Raw genomic sequence first — 17,233 nt, forward strand, 5'->3', positions numbered from 1 at the left:
TGTATGATAGATGTGGCCTAAGACGAAGACTGTAGCAAAGAGAGCCACGGCCTTGAACGAGCCAAAGGCCCTTCATGGGGGTTTATGCTGTTGTGATTTAAATTCATTTATAGATATGATATTAGGAGCAGTACTGGAATTAAGTCCATCACAGAATTCCGACCCTTTCGCTCTAGACGTTTGATATATCACGTTCTTGCACCTTCGAAGTTCGACTTCTTTCCATGTTCACCAATCAGTAATCAGTAATCTCCTGTCATCTAATACACTAAGCCAAGTTGATGCCGTCCCGTCCTAGGAGAATGAATGATCATAGCGTGTAGGTTGAACATTATGTAAGGAGCATATATAGTCTTTGAATGATTAACTTTGTTCTTTTTTTTTGTACCCAAAAAAAAAACTTTAACATATTCTGGTAAGTTCTAAATCATTTCATACTTATAATTAGTTCTTTTAAACAAAATATGAAATTTAGTTTATTTGCAAAATTATTGCGAAATGAACTTCTATAAAGAAATAAATTTTGTATCTATTTCTTGTTTATTAATCACCAAATATATGCGACTATGTCCTTATTGGATTATCTGACTAATTGCGCATGACGGGACTGTCACCCCATGACCAATAAACCAATCTAATTTTATAAGTTTTTCATCCATTCTTTCGTTACTCCGGGATTTTTTTTTTGGGTATAGATGGAGGGCCCAGGCCCAAACGCTACCCCATATCAGACCTTTCTAACCTAATTCTCTTCTCGTAACTCCTCCCCCCAACTCGTACCCTGTCTTACTAAAGAAAAATTTAAACTACCCATAAATAACTTAAATTCATTATTCCGTTAATATCAACATTTTATTTGTCCCATTTTTAGACTGACAATGAAAAACTCATTGAATTTTGCAGATTATGCTTCCAAATAGAACACATTAAAATACAATTCTGGAACTACAGATGACTATTTTTCCCTTTCAATACTACAAGAGTTACAGGATAACAACTCTCACCACAAAAAATTCTAATCCACCAACCATGGATCTTGTAATACAAGAGATTTTCTTATTTTTGAATTTTTAAATTGAGTGTAAAATATGATATCCTTCTAGATGTCAGTCAGCTGGATTTCAAGCGACCCAAAGGAAATTTTTGGTGATACCCCCACTGGAAAATGGAGCGTCACACAGGGTAAGAATTGAGCATCCCCAGATACAACGAGAGCCAACATGGTATTAAATTTTTGGGAAAGTGTCTCCAGACTTGTTACTATTGCTGAGACCTGGTGCTTCTCAAACGATGTTCATCCCAATCATAGTATTCACACACTTATCCACATTTTTTGCCAACGCCGTGGCTGCTCCTATGTAAGTATCTGGTGTCAACTTTGATAGATCTGTCTTTACTTCTTTCGGTATGTCCAAGCCTTCAATGAACTCTCTTATGCTTTCTTTAGTGACTGACCTCCCCCTGGTCAAGTCCTTTAATTTCTCATAGGGCTCTGGAACCCCATATCTTCGCATAACCTATATATGAATTTGCAAAGGCAGCAAACATATATATTAAAACCATGACAATAGACAATGCCAGGGCAAATCTGCATACGAATACAGCAAATAAATCAAAATCATTCTATCATATAATGTCTGGAATTACAGAAGTCCATTGGCTACAAATATTCCTACAACCAAGTTTCAAGAAGGGATTTGGGGCCCGTCGAGCCGTGGTGCACAAGTGCTTCTAGCAATACCATTAATATTTGCGACAAATTTAGCAATTTTTCTAATTCAACTGGGGCAGTTATGTCCGACAATTATTTATATCTGCTTCTGATTTCATTTCATAACAGCATGAATTCCTCGTTTATCTCCCAAAAAAAGGTTCTCACCTTCTTGTGATGGGGAAATACAGATGATTAGGAAACAGCTTTTATTCCAGGCAGCATAGACAAACAGGCACTACGAAATACAGCCATCCAATTTTATTCACAAGAATCAATAACTCAGATAGCACTAAAAATTGTCTCTCGCACCAATTCGTGAAGTGAACTGTGTTAAGTGAATATCACATCACTAATAGAGCTCAAGCCAAGTATACTCAAACATTGAAAATGAACAAATTATCAAACCAGTGGAAGTCAGAAGCATATACATACAGTCTGTATTGGTTCAGCTAGCACCTCCCAGCACAGGTTCAAGTCTTCACTCAAGCGAGCTTCATTGACCTAAAAGGGCAAACAAAACTTTAAAATAATGCTAGCTGTAAGAAGAACAGCCTATTGTGACATTATTTTTTCTCAAGGATTATACACAAACAGGAGGACTTTGATCTATGGGCTTGCAAGCAGCAAGTCACTGCAGATGTATACAAGCACTTTCTCAGATTAACTGCTATCAAAGAACAGAGGAAAGAACCAAACCTTATCACTTTACTTATTTTCATTTGAACTGGTAACAGAAAAGACACTCTGAGAAACCAGCAAAGCACATTCCACGTTATATATAGTACCTGAAGCTTTGCTATCCCTTGAAGTGTGCTTTTGTAGGCTAGAAGAGAATGGCCTATTACTACACCCATGTTCCTTAAGACAGTTGAATCCGTCAAGTCCCGCTGAAAATTTAAAAAAAAAATAAAAATTATTACTTCCAATAGCAACTTAAAATCAAACTATCAATGGTTCGCTACCACTCAATTGTAAGAGATCAATAGACTACAGCAGCTAAGACAAAAATGTTTTCCACATCATGGTCAAGCAACATATACATGTGTTCTAATATGCACACATGCCACAATTCATACTTGCTGCAAACCAAAATCCAGAAGATTAAATAGGCATGAGCTTCTTAGGATCATAGCTTAGATCGATTTCAATACAGACATGAAGTAAAAAATGTCGGATAGAAAAAGCAAGCTAATATAACTCTTGCCTGCCAACGTGAAATAGGCAACTTCATGCTTAGATGAGATAGACCTCCATTGGCCACTCCAAGATTACCTTCACTATTCTCAAAATCAATGGGATTTACTTTGTGAGGCATAGTTGATGACCCAATCTCCCCAGCCCTAGTGATCTGAAAGAAAGATATTGCATTAAGGAGATTATACTAAAAGTCCAACACCCTACGCTACTGATAACCTCTTTATTAGAAAGCTCACCTGCTTAAAGTAACCGAAAGATATGTAGCCCCATATGTCTCTGTCAAAGTCGATTAGTACATTGTTGAATTGGATAAGTGAATGAAACAGTTTAGCCATATAGTCATGACTTTCAATCTGTTACCACACCAGAGTAGTATAATCAAAAGGACATGTAAAGTGATCGATAACAAGTTTAAACTAAAGTGAACTGCTGTCTATAAACTTATAAATCCACAAGGTCATAAAATTGCAGAACTTCTTTATGATTTTAAAAAATGTTAACAAGATAAAAATGATGAAAATTTTTAAATAATCTATATTAGTGCCAAGAGGCACAGCACAAGCCTTAACAATTTCCCGAGTCTTGACAGCCTTCAAGATATGGTTTACCAAATAACATATAGTTGTACCGCTCTTAGCATAAAGAAAAAGAGAGGAACATACCTGAGCAACATAAGGATTAAAACTCAACCCGAGAGATTTTACAAACTCTTCTGCAATGCGAGGCCAATAAACATCAGGATATGCCACAAAATGTGCATTGTAATTTCCGACAGCACCAGCAAATTTCCCCAGTATCTCCACCTCAGATAGCTCCTTCCTTTCTCGGCTTAACCTCACACCAAATATTGCCATTTCTTTTCCCAATGTAGTTGGTGAAGCAGGCTAGAGGAAAGTGAAAAGGACGGTAGAGTGAATTTTTCATGACGTTGCATAGCATCAAAGTTCATGTACCATCATCAACACATCAATCAATATATATAATAAAATGAATAATAAGTCACACTATTATTCACAAGTTATGAATAGTATAACTTATTTTCCATATTTCATCCAATACATAAGGAAATGCATAAGTTTAAAACTATAGAAGACACTAAATCTTAATTACTAAACTAATGCACAAAATAGACTACCTGTCCATGTGTGCGTGAAAGCATTGGGACATGCGCATTGTCTCTAGCCATCTTACATATAGCCTTAATTAATTCATCCATCACAGGAACAATGACTTCGTGCATCGCTTCTTTCAGCATCAAGGCATGTGCAAGATTATTTATATCCTCAGATGTGCAAGCAAAGTGAAAAAATTCAAGAACCTGCAATGAAAAAAGAATAAAGTTTCAAAATGTTATGAACTATCAGAATTCATTATGCCAAACTGAAAGTAGTGCACGGTCTCATTGAACAAAAGAGAAAAGGAAGTGAAGTGCAACCTTAGCTACTTCTTCACTTGACTGGCATTTCTGCTTCAAGAAGTACTCTACTGCTTTTACATCATGATTTGTCACCTTCTCAATATTTTTTATCTCCATGGCATCACTGATGTTAAATTCATCAATTACTTCTTGTAAGTAAGATTCAGCCTCTTCACTGAAACTTGGAACCTCCGTAACTTCAGGAATTTGAGACAGCTGAAGCAACCATTTAATCTGACAAATAACATATTGATCAAATGAAGACCAAGATGAGGAATAAATTCATCAAAAGTAACAGAGAAATTAGCTCACCAAGGACGAAGTAGGCCTATGTACATATATGCTCAAACGTGAAGTATACATATAAATATATACACCGGTACGCACTCACAAATTTATGCAAGGAGTCATACCCCATCAAGAATCATTACATGTTCATTCCAGCATAAGCACATGACAGTCATTCTAGCTCATCACAAAGTAAAACAGGGTAAATTCCCAATCAAACAATCGATCACATATTTTTGCTTCAGAATTATTTTTCTTAATAAACATATAACATGGCAACGTCGTAAATTCCTTTCTCAATTAGTAAGTATAATCCAAATATGAGATGAATTTGCCTCTTTACACGTCCTTCACCGCCACACCCACTAAAAAATATTTTTTAAAACAAAAAGGTCAAGGATTTCTATAAAGTAACCCCGTGCACTCAGCTTAAATTGAAACTTATACCTCAACAAGAACCCGATAGTAGATTAGACCATATTCGCTCATATAAGGAGACAATTCCTTAACTTTGCCCCAATAACGACCATCCAATGGCGACAAAGCCGTCAAACCAGAAAGCTCAAATCCACCCGAATGAGCTCCAACCATCTTCTTCACCTGGAGACGTCAAATTCAACGATAGCCCATAAAATAAAACACTGCCCAGAAACATCATTCCAATAACAATCACAAAGTTCGATGAAAAGAAAAATAGCGGGAACCTTTGCAGCTGGTGTAGCGGTTTCGTTGAGGATGGCTTTACATAGGCATCCTCTGCTAGAAACAGAGGTTGGAAAACGAAAGGAAATATTAGAAAGCTGGGTATAACATGTAGGTCTTTGAAAGTTGCTTCTGACGTGTCTGAAGTTTGAGAATTGGGCACTGTTATACACACTGGAACAAGCCCCAAACTCCATGAAAGCAATGCTTGGAATTTGGGATGGCAAAACGAAAACGCCAAACTTACTGCTCTGTTGTAGCGCCGCCGCCTCTGCACAGCAAGGATGGATGAATTAGTGAGAACTGAAGGGTAGTGAAGGAGCAATGAGGGCTAGGGTTGAGGAAGTGAAATACAAGAATGATTTGTTCGAAAAACAAAAATACAAGAATGAGAAGCCACAGATTCCCTCGCCCTCCTCTGTCAAGCGAGCGACGGATTCGCGAGAACTGAGAAGGATAGAGGTGTCGGGCTTGCAGGTCCGGTTCGTGTGGGAATGCCGGGTCGGTCCATCGCATTAGGTAAAGAGTATGGACTTTCTAAAAGAGGGGCCTACCTTAACCGCTTGCAAGCGGGCGATTTCCAAAAGCCTGTTTAGTTGGAGAGAAGATTGAGAGAAGGGAGGAAAAATAAACCCCTCGTTTGGTTAGAAATTTTAAAAAAAGAGAGGGTAAAAATCTTCCTCTCCTCCTCCCTCATCTCTTCCTATTTTAGCTTCCTTTCAAATTGAGATTTTTTGAAGGGAGTCAAAATTTTAGATCCCTCTTATTTTTTTATATTTCATTAATACCAAAACAATAAATTATTATAAAACTAATTTCAATAAAAAATAAGTTATTATAAATAAAAAAATATGTATTATTATAACTAAAAATATATTATAATAAAAATTTATATGAAATAAAAATATTATTACAATTAAAAATTTTATTATTATAGATTAATTAATTTTTACAAAAATATTATTTTATTAACTAAAATGTTTTAAAGCAGGAAGAAAAAGCATAGTCAAAAGAAAACAAAAATTTCATTTTCTTAAAAGCAAAGTAAATATGTTAATTTGATTATTTAAAATATATTATTATGCTAATTAGAATAAAAAAATACTGTACCAATTGTCTAATACACATATTAACCCAACAATATTGCATTTTTATTAAATTATGTAATTTGAAGTAAGATGTAAATTAATTTTTGTAATATATAAATAAAAACAAAAATTAATATGCAAGGGTGAAATAGTAAATTGTTCATTACTATCCTTTCTCTCCCTTTCTTGAATTAAATAAGGGATCATTAAATATCCATCTCTCCTTTCTTTTTTAATCAAACCAAATAAGATAAAGTTAAACCCCTTCCCACCCTCCCCCACCGTAGGCTTCCCTCCCTTCAAAGCAAGCGGGTCCTAAGGAGTAGAACCTCACCCGAGCTCAAATGTATCATCAAATAAGGTAGGTTCGTCCACAAGCACAAACTGCACAATCACCCCGGCAAAAATTGATTAAAATTCGGATTATTTAGATTATTAGATACTACAAGACTTAGTTAGCTAATTTAGAAAAATTAAAAAAATTAGTTAAGTTAATTATTTGTTATAAATAGACGTTATCTTTGTTAGAATATCCTTACTAATCATGTATATTAACTAAAATTACCATTTGATAAAAATTGTAACATGTACAATTACTACGAGGATTGCTTTGAAAAAAAAAATGAAAGACAAAATAGATTGAGATTTTATATTTATGACCAAATTAAAAGTATTATAATAAGAAACAGATATAGTATTAGATATAAAATTAGATTATATAAAAATTAATAAATATTAATCATATATATGAGATCATGAGATAAAAATCCACCTACAGAAAGATAGAGCATAGATTTGTACGATCCTCTTTGTTTTCCCGTCAGATTTGTACTAGGTAAATAAAATAATATCATAGATATAAAAATTTGTTTATCTATCCTAAGTTCTTTGCAGAATGATAATGTAATATCTTAGACCAGCAGTACCTTAAGAGAAATTTATTTATTAGATTTTCTTATTTTTATTTTATTTAAAATCAATTTGAGTATCTCTTCCGTGAAATCTCATATTAGGAGACATACTTGTTGTTAGGTAGTACTACTTCCAGTTCTTAATATAGGATCTCGTTTGATTTTTATTTTGACTCTAAATATAAGACCCCATCTATTTTGTCTATAATATTTATACAATTTTTTTCCAAAATAGTTCTTCTAACAAGAGAGTTCTGGCCAACACATTTGATTAGTAAAGATATTTTAAAAAAGATAACATATATTTATTACAAATAACTAATTTAACTTATTTTTTTAATCTTCTCAAATTAGTCAACTAGCTCTTATAATTAGAAACAAAGGTAGTATTGATTTTCAGACACTACTAAATACAGAACTTTAACAGAAGTTTGAATTCAAAGCAAATCTAAAACAAAGAACTATAAAAGTTTCGGGATCTGAACTTTTTATTTTATTTTTTATAACTGGGATCTGAACATTTTTGTTTCCAACCGAACTTTTGCACTGCTGTCCCCATCCCAAATGAACAGAATTTGGCGAAACAGGAGGAGGATTCGTCCATTTTTAAAATACGATCAGGATAAGGCCAAGTTTTTGAGTTCGAGTTCTTGGTTCTATGAGCATAGTTCCAGTCGAAAGCCAAGCCATGGAACTGTAACGAGCCAAGAATTTCTTGGATTATCTTTATGGGGAGGCCAAAATTTTCGATCATGCACAGAAATAGTACTCTTTGTGCCATACATATGATTGTTTATCAGAATGATGATGCCCCAAATCATATGAAGTGCGTTCCATGTTTACTACTGGTTCCATGAGGATCGTTCCAGTCGAATATAAATTAGATCACTTATTTAATTTATATTATATTTAATTGGGTGGTTATCCTAATTAATTAACTTAGTCAACTGAAGTATAATATTACTTATTATTTTATTTAATGGGGATTTTCTCTAATTTCCCAAAGTACGAACCCGACCCGAAATCCAACCGTTACCATCCCATTGTAGCTGAAGAAAAGCATTTTTAAGCCAGTCTGGGATGCAGTGTACTCTAGAGATTCAACAGAAGAACAACTGAACTAGATGTGTATGGAAGGACAAGACCAGAAAAATTTCCAGAAAGGATGGTTATTGACATTAGCCGGGACCAAGTTCCGTGTGCATAATTTAAATCCTTCCTTCACAGAATGAGAATCAGCAATACGATCAACCCAGCAAATCTGATTATCAGTCCCAGAAACTGAGACGGGAATTCTGGAAATGAGGTCAGCATGCAAAGGAGAGAGCTAAGTTGGTCCTCTTGTTTAGTTTTGATTTTAAATATAATATCCCAATCCTTTTTATTGTCCAGAATCATTATTTCTGTCCTCAAATTATTCCTATTAATAGCATATAAAATCTGTGCATTTAATAAAAATAATATTCAATTTAAATAATTAAAAGAGTGGATGCTTTAGAAAATAAACAAATTTTTTGAGAATTGGTTATTTAATTGAACTTCAAAGCAAGATCGAGGAAATAACTACGACCAATAAGAAAAGTTAAAGAAAATTAGTTTTAGAACAACAATGACTCAATGAAAGTCATATTCAAGTTAAAGAAAAGTGCAAACATTATTGACTTCACCCTGATGCGTCAAGTTTTGAACCCGCTTAAATTATGACAAAAAAAAGGAAAAATTACATATAGGTCCCACAAAAGACAATTAATTCAGAAAAAGTCTTTGGAAATCCCCAAATGCTTCCTAAGTCCCCAGGGACCTCTGGATAATTAATTTCAACTGTCATATTGTAACATCCTAAGTCTTATCGGGTTTTAATAGCCTCTTTTGGTTGATTTTGAGGATAGATTAGTGATTTAATCTTGATCTTGGTGTTTGGGTTGGATTTAAGGTATGTTGGAGGAATAGGTGAACGTACCCCTCTCAGGGTATGTTCGCCGCGGCGCACCGGGAGTTTCAGAGGGGAGTGTCTTCTCGGGAAGGTTTGGCCGCGGCGAAGTCTTGGGGACGCCGCGGCGAAGTTGTTCAGGTGAGCGAGGCTTCCCTTTCGGGAAGGTTTCGCCGCGGCGAAGGTGAGGGCATGCCACGACGAAGTTTTCTGGGCGAGCGAGAGTTTCCTCTCGGGAAGCTTTCGCCGCGGCTAAGATTGGAGTTAGCCGTGGCGAAGTCGGGTTTTCAGGCGAGTAATCTCTCTCGGGATTAGTTCGCCGCGGCGAAAGGTCCCAAATTTATATAGTCGCGGGAGGGGTTCAGTGTGCGAAAATTAGAAAATCTGAAGGAGGAGAGAGGAGCTCTGCTAGGGTTTCGAATTTATGGCTTAGAGGGGGCATTTCTAAGGATCCATTACCTCAAGTAAGTGATTTTAACCTCTAATCTACTTTCTTTCTTGGAATTTCTGAGGATTTTTGGTGGAACCCTAGGATTTTCTAGGTTGTGATGAAACTGAGGTTTTTGACCGATTGTTTTGAGTTTAATTAATTACTTTGGGTTAGTTTAAGTGTTTAATCGGTGTAGTTTTCTTGGATTTAAAGAATCTTGAGTTTTTGAAGTTAGGGTTTATGGAAATAGGTGATTTGGGATTGAGGATGACAATGTAGAGATTGATTTTGAGTTTTGTGAATTGGGCTATGTTAAGGAGGGTTAAATTGGATATTTAATCGGTTTAGATTTGTTGTTGGAACCTTAATTGCTCAAATGGGATGTTTGGGTGTAGAATTCCTATAGTAGGTCCTTGAGGTTATGAATTTTAATTGATGTTTGGAAAAGAATTAAGGTTTTAATGGATTGGTATGACCATGGAGTGTTGCCTTGATAGTTATACCCTTTGAGTTGGGTAGAGTTTTGATGGGAGATAGGAATTTTGTGTTCCCAAGTATTGTTTTGGCCACATTATTAGTTTGAAAGCTAATATATGATGGTTGTGTGTTTGTGTGCTTGTGTAGACCGGTTGTGAGTCTTGTTGGTGCACGGGGCCACATTGTTGGTTGTTATTCCTTGCTCAGGTGAGAGGTAACCACTTTCCAATCCTTAGTACTTGCTTCTGTGGTATTGTGAGTAGATTTATATTTTGTGCTCTGAGTAACAATTATATTCAAATGGTATGTTGTATATGTAAAAAGGAAAACCGTCTTGTGGGGCTTTGATTAATGATGAATGAATCTTGAAATTGTGAAGGATATGCCACTAAATGAAGTTATTTATGAAATGTTCAATTACTATTTGATTATGGTTTGAGCATGATGCATGAATTGGGAATTGGTGAGAGTTTTTGATAGTTACTACCACGTGGTAAGGCTTCCATTAATGCATGATGGTTGGCTCTTTACGTCCCCCATAGTGAGGGATAGGCCTTTTGGCTCCCTACGTCCCCTAGAGTGAGGGATAGGCCTCTTATGACTCCTTACGTCCCCCATAGTGAGGGATAGGCCGGGTTCGGCTCTTGAAAACCCCCCAAAGTGAGAGATATGGTTGATGGGATTGCATCATTGCACTTGCATAACTTGTTATGGCTATCTCGTTATCATATTAGTTGTGAACTACCCCACTTGACACCTCACAAGCACCTATTTAGTAGTACCTTGAATTGGAATGGTTGGTTACTGGGACTTTGTCTCACCCGTGGTTTACAATGTTTTCAGGTGAAGTTTCTAGGCGTGCGCCTTCGGGAAGAGACGCAGAGGCTTAAGCTTGGTTAGCTTTAGGCCTCTAGCCTTTGTTTATGTATGAATATGTTGTATATTGCCACAATTAGGGTTCTTTGAAATATTTTGATTACCCGGCCTAATTGTAAATTGGAGAATATGTTATCTCCTCGTTTTAGTTGGCCGGAGGCCATTTCTATTGTGTTATGAAACTTTGTTACATGGTTGAAAACTAATTGGATGGGCTGCTTTTGATGTATGTTGTTACCCGGGCCGGAGGCTCGGAGGCCCAGTGGATTATGAATGAATGATTTCAGTTGCATGCAACGGACTTTGAGTTGGAATCGAGTTTACATGTTAATTCAAAATTTATGCAAATTTCTTCCTACTATGGTAGTTCATTTAACAGATTTCCTTTTCTACCATAGTAGTGATTTTGTGATGAGTTATAATGTTATGAGGTTAAGGGTCTTTACACATATTACCTACTTACCCCTGTTAATTTGAGTGTGAATAATTTGCCCGCCTTAAACCCTAGGGACCACCTTCTTCGCGTTTACAGCTTTCCATTACAGCATAGGCGGTTTCACATCCATTAGCGGCGAGCTTTACTCACACCGTTGGCAAGCTTCGTACCCCATCATCGATGACCTTCGCACCCCACTGCCAGCGAGCCTCGTGGGTTCCATCATCGACGACCTTCACACCCCACCGCCGGCGAGCCTCTCTCTCTTGGTATGTCATATTGATATTATCTATTACTGGCATATTTAGATGAGGCGCTTCTCAGTTTTAGAGCAACAGTTGGCTATTGTGTAAGTTGTATTATTTAAATTTTGAAGTAATGTTGGCTATTGTCAATTGTTGTGCATAAGTTGTTATTACGGTGATCGAAGGTTGTCATTAACGACCCCATGACCTGTCCTGTTATGTAGGATGGAAGACTTGTGTAAATTATATTATTTAAATTTCGAAATAATGTTAGTTATTGTCAATTGTTGTGCATAAGTTGCAATTACCTAAGTGGAGTGATTCCAAATGAACTAGGAAACCTATCACAGCTCAGAAGTTCGTGAGTGCAGTATTTTAATGTAGTTTCTAGTTCATTTATTTCATCCAATTTATGTTGTTATAAGGATGGACAAATCGCATTCATTCATCATATTCCTGTATTTCTAGGGATATATCAAGTAACTCCCTCGGTGGGAATATACTATTCTGTATATGTTGTAATTGGTTGCTCTGTATGTTGTTATTTACTATCCTGTATGTTGTCATTTACTACTCTATGTTGTCATTCGCTAGTATGTACGCTGTTAACTGCTTATATGTATGTTGTGATTGATTGGTGTGAAAGTTGTTATTGTCTTGTGTGCAGGTTGTCATTAGCCTCTATTAGTTTGTCACTTGCTTATGTATAGGTTGTAATTGCCTGCTGTTCTTGTTGTTATTCGGTTTAGCATGGATTGTCATTGGCTGCTGTATATGTTGTGAATGACACAAATGTAGGTTGTGATTGGCTGATGTGTAGGTTGCGACTGTATGCTGTGCATGTTGGATGCTTGTACTTCTCTCAAGAAATCCATGACTTGAAGGTTGGATGCTTGTGGTGGCTTGTAACTTATCGGAACAACCTGCATGGTGATCAAGTGCTGTCTTTGCTACAAGGAAACTCTCAAAGCAAGAGGAAGAAATAAACAATGAGCATAGATTGTATTTAGTTTTTTTTATTTGACAGCTGAATGTAAAGTTCAGATTTTGTTTCTTTTTTTAACCATGTAATGATAACTGGATGTTAAGATATGTTAATGTGTATTGACATACTTTACTGGTTATGAAGTTTTGGTAATGGCATTCATGTGTTTTGACAAAACAGGAAATTCTTCGTTCCACACACGGATCATGTCCACAAATGCAGACTAAATAAAACTGGATAAACAAATGATAACGATGATGATATGATAGGCATAGATCACAGTCCTCTCTGCCACATCCATTTACAACCTCAACGGGGTTTGTTGACAACCCGAAGACAAGTAGTTAACAACCTGGACAGTACCCCTGACAAATCACTTTGTGGGATACCACAGCTTCTAAATAGATTGTATTATCAGCACATATAACGACCTTAAAAAAATTGAGAGCATTTTGAAGTTATTAACAGTTTTAATTGAACCCAATAGGATTACAACAGATTTTTACTGCAGCAATTCATTTACAACCTTAACGGCGGGTGTTAACAACCTGAAGAGAAGTGGCTAACAACCTTCGCAATGGGCCTAACAAATTTGTATGAAAACTTATCAGTAATGCTGTACCTATATAGTGCTTGCCTAAGGGCCATTGCATCAGGAAAAATTTGTCCTTCTCCAATAACCAAACCCTTTCACTTTATTGAATTCATTTCTGGAATTGGGGTTGGCATCATTTCTGAACCATATGGCAATGATAGTGGGTCTTCACTAAACACATTGGGTGGAGACATGGACAATGCATCTAAACCTCCGAACAAGTCTTCCATCCTACATAACAAGACAGGTCATGGGGTCGTTAATGACAACCTTCGATCACTGTAATAACAACTTATGCACAACAATTAATAATAGCTAAGATTACTTCGAAATTTAAATAATACAACTTACACAGGTCTTCCATCCTACATAACAGGACAGGTCATGGGGTCATTAATGACAACTTTCGATCACTGTAATAACAACTTATGCACAACAATTGGCAATAGCCAACATTACTTCGAAATTTAAATAATACAACTTACATAATAGCCAACCGTTGCTTTGAAACTGAGAAGCGCCTCACCTAAATATGCCAGTAATAGATAATATCAATATGAGATACCAAGAGAGAGAGGCTCGCCGGCGATGGGGTGCGAAGGTCATCGATGATGGAACCCACGAGGCTCGTTGGTAGTGGGGTGCGAAGGTCATCGATGATAGGGTATGAAGCTCGCCAACAGTGTGAGTAAAGCTCGCCGTCGATGGATGTGAAGCCGCCTGTGCTGTAATGGAAAGCTGGAAACGCAAAGAAGGTGGTCCCGAGGGTTTAAGGCGGGCAAATTATTCACACTCAAATTAACAGGGGTAAGTAGGTAATATCACAATTGAAATTAATTATTTAGAGGTCCTTGGGGACTTAGGAAGTATTTGGGGATTTCCAGAGATTTTTTCTGAATTAATTATCTTTTGTGATACCTGTGTGTAATTTTCCCAAAAAAAAAAACCATTTAAATTCATCGCAGCCATCCAAAGTTAAGACAACTATAACTATAGTTTATATTAAAACACACATACACATATTACTCAAGGAAAAAAAAAATACCCACACAAGTTGTCATGATAAACTAACTCATTCTCTGCCACTAGAAATTTAAAAAGAAAAAAGAAAAAAAAAATCTTTCGTCCTAAACAAAATCAACAATGATATTAAGGAGTCGATATAATGGGTATGATTAGAAATGATATAATAATGAAATTAACGCATATTCATTATAAAAGAACTAACTAAAATAATTTTTTTCATTATTTTTAAATTAGTTATACAGCTGTTATATTAATCATGAAAGTATATGCCAACTTCCACTGTCGATCTATTTTTAAAAAAGCATTTCATCATGTTCAGATATCGAATTTAAACTTGGACTATCAGGTAAAATGTCTTAAATATTTGTTATTGGTCTTTTAAAAAGTTCAAATACGATATCCATTGCTTAAATTATAGTTGTAAATTCCACTTATAAATATAAAAGTTGAGTCATGACTATAAATTGTTAAATTTAATTTATAAATAAGCAATTTCTACTTGTTAATATCAATATCAATTTCTCGGGACCTCTCTATATTTAATTTTCTCACCTAATTTTTACTATTATAAAATTTAATGATTAATTAAATGACATAATCTTGAATTAGCGGCCTATAATAGGACAGGGTGATTGTCAATCGTGCATTCTGCTTCCAAGACATTCCAATACCATCTTGCCAGCCGCTCCCATCAAACACTCTGTTTTCACTCTGTTTCTCTCTACGTTTATGCATTCTCCTTCCTCCTTTTGCTTCCGAACTTGCTTCTCCACGAAGAAAAACGACAAAAGCAAACAGCTTCCCACTTTTCTCTCTGCTCTTTGTAAAGAATCTCTCTTTTTCCCCCATTGGATCTTTCCACTCCGCATCGCCTTCAATCCTCTCCCTTTCTTTGGTTCGTTATATTTATCTTTTTCCTCTCTTTCTGACCCCCTCGACCCATATTTGTCTGAGACTTGCTATCTTATTAGCATAAACCTTCTGGGTGCGTTTTTCGTCTTGAATTAATGATCGCCTCTTAACTCTCTCTTGGGTTTATACCCTAGCATCAAAATTTTGGTATATCATGATTTTTCCGAGATTCTCTTCGATTCTAAAAGGTGGAACTTTTACAGATTCTTTAGTTTGTGCCGTTAAGCAAAGCAGATTCCTGATTACACGTGATAGATTCTAAGTTCCTTGCCGTTTGAATCAAAGCTCAATACTTGTATTTTTTTTCCTTTGGCGTGCCCTTTCAAGTTCCACTCAATTAGGTGAAAATCTTTGGAGCTACTGAATTGAAGACATGGAAACTCTGTACCCATCTTCTTTTATGCCAAATTCAGACTGGCACGTTCAAGATAGCCTGGGCAACACAGAATGGACGAGAGAGGAGAACAAGAGGTTCGAGAGTGCCCTTGCCATACACGATAAGGACACCCCAGATAGGTGGCTGAAGGTGGCAGCCATGATCCCGGGTAAAACTGTGTACGATGTGATCAAGCAGTACAGAGAACTGGAAGAAGACATAGGCGAAATCGAAGCGGGTCGGGTTCCAATACCCGGGTATCTACCGTCTCCTTTCACCTTTGAGTTGGTTGACCACCAGAATTATGATGCATACAGAAAGAGGCCCGTCGCCTTCAAGGCTTCTGATCATGAGAGAAAGAAAGGGGTGCCTTGGACTGAAGAAGAACACAGGTCAGTTTCTAGCTTCACCAATCTGTAAAATCTTTAATTATCTCTGGACATAAAAGTTTTTGCTGAAATTCTTGTGATATAATCATAATTGATTGATTACAAGAAGCAACTCAAGATTGTTCATTTCATTGTTGGAATCTCTATGTTTTTGGAGTCACAGGCGTTTCCTGATGGGGCTTCTGAAGTACGGGAAAGGAGATTGGAGGAATATCTCAAGGAATTTCGTGGTGACAAAGACACCAACCCAAGTGGCTAGTCATGCCCAGAAATACTACATAAGACAGAAGCTTTCTTCTGGAGGGAACAACAAAAGAAGACCAAGCATACACGACATAACCATTGTTAATCTCACAGAATCTACCACCCCACAAGACAACAAGCCTGTTCAATTCAATGACCAGTCTCCTATGTTCTCACCACATCAGAAGCCAAATAATGATGAGGTTTTCAACCCTAATTGCGACGGTTTCTTGCATTCATCTTCATCTGATATTGACTGTGTCCTTCATGAGGCTTTTGGTTATGCCAACCTCAAAAGCCAGGGTTTTAGGGCAAATTCTGGGGACTTCGGTAACCCAGCTGTGTTAGGCATCCATGCATTGTAATGCCAGTTCTCATGATGTTCAAAGACAGCCGTCAGTTTCTACTGCATAGATCATTGCCCTGTATGATGCATCTTAGTTTATGAACATCACAAGCAAATTCCAATAATGTGTCAGTGGCTCAACTGTACATTTTCAATGGGCTTTCTTGTGAAGGTTTCCTCTTCACCTCCTATCAAATAAAAATTCAGTGAGACCCATCATCTAAAATGCCTTCTGTAATTAGTTTTTGCTGTCCAGAACATGAGTAGATGGTACTGTACCTAACAATCATCAATATATTAATACATGTAGTACAATATATTAGAATAGATTACACTAATTAAAAGTCATAAATGGTACAATTCACTTTTCAAAGCTCCGGTATAATTCTTGAAAAAAATGTGTGTAATTTGTCTGAAGGAAGTGGTTTGTAATTGGTGAATCAACAGTCAGATATGCACCTAAGGTATGCTATATGCTAAGCCTCTAAATTAAAGCAACTTGAAAATTTTCAGTAATTATCGAACGCTTTTAGATGACACACGTGCATTAATTTATTCAGACCAAAATATATCCCTTCGTTCTTATCTATGAAGCCGCAAATCCAACCGGAAAAACGACACCAAACCCGTCCACAAATTAGATCTCATCG

At 36.4% G+C, this 17,233-nt stretch overlaps 2 protein-coding genes across 2 annotated transcripts; one reads left to right on the forward strand and one right to left on the reverse strand.

Annotated features, from left to right (window-relative positions):
- Window positions 1–887: 887 nt before the first annotated feature.
- On the reverse strand, window positions 888–5,803 carry LOC114748412 (adenylosuccinate lyase). Its single transcript, XM_028936796.1, has 10 exons — window positions 5,321–5,803; window positions 5,064–5,216; window positions 4,347–4,562; window positions 4,047–4,229; window positions 3,574–3,795; window positions 3,148–3,264; window positions 2,919–3,062; window positions 2,500–2,601; window positions 2,147–2,215; window positions 888–1,517 (listed from the first exon to the last, which is right to left on the reverse strand). Exons 1-10 carry the CDS (start codon window positions 5,513–5,515, stop codon window positions 1,284–1,286), a joined length of 1,635 nt encoding a protein of 544 aa, XP_028792629.1. The 5' UTR covers window positions 5,516–5,803; the 3' UTR covers window positions 888–1,283.
- A 9,299-nt stretch (window positions 5,804–15,102) lies between these two features.
- On the forward strand, window positions 15,103–16,809 carry LOC114748413 (transcription factor DIVARICATA-like). The gene is made up of 2 exons (XM_028936797.1): window positions 15,103–15,997; window positions 16,158–16,809. The coding sequence occupies exons 1-2, from the start codon at window positions 15,603–15,605 to the stop codon at window positions 16,600–16,602; spliced, it is 840 nt and encodes a 279-aa protein (XP_028792630.1). The 5' UTR covers window positions 15,103–15,602; the 3' UTR covers window positions 16,603–16,809.
- The last annotated feature ends 424 nt before the right edge of the window (window positions 16,810–17,233 follow it).

This window comes from Neltuma alba, unplaced genomic scaffold, assembly GCF_004799145.2.
Source record: "Neltuma alba isolate B1F8T4 unplaced genomic scaffold, ASM479914v2 tig00005713_pilon, whole genome shotgun sequence".
NCBI classification, from domain to species: Eukaryota; Viridiplantae; Streptophyta; class Magnoliopsida; order Fabales; family Fabaceae; genus Neltuma; species Neltuma alba.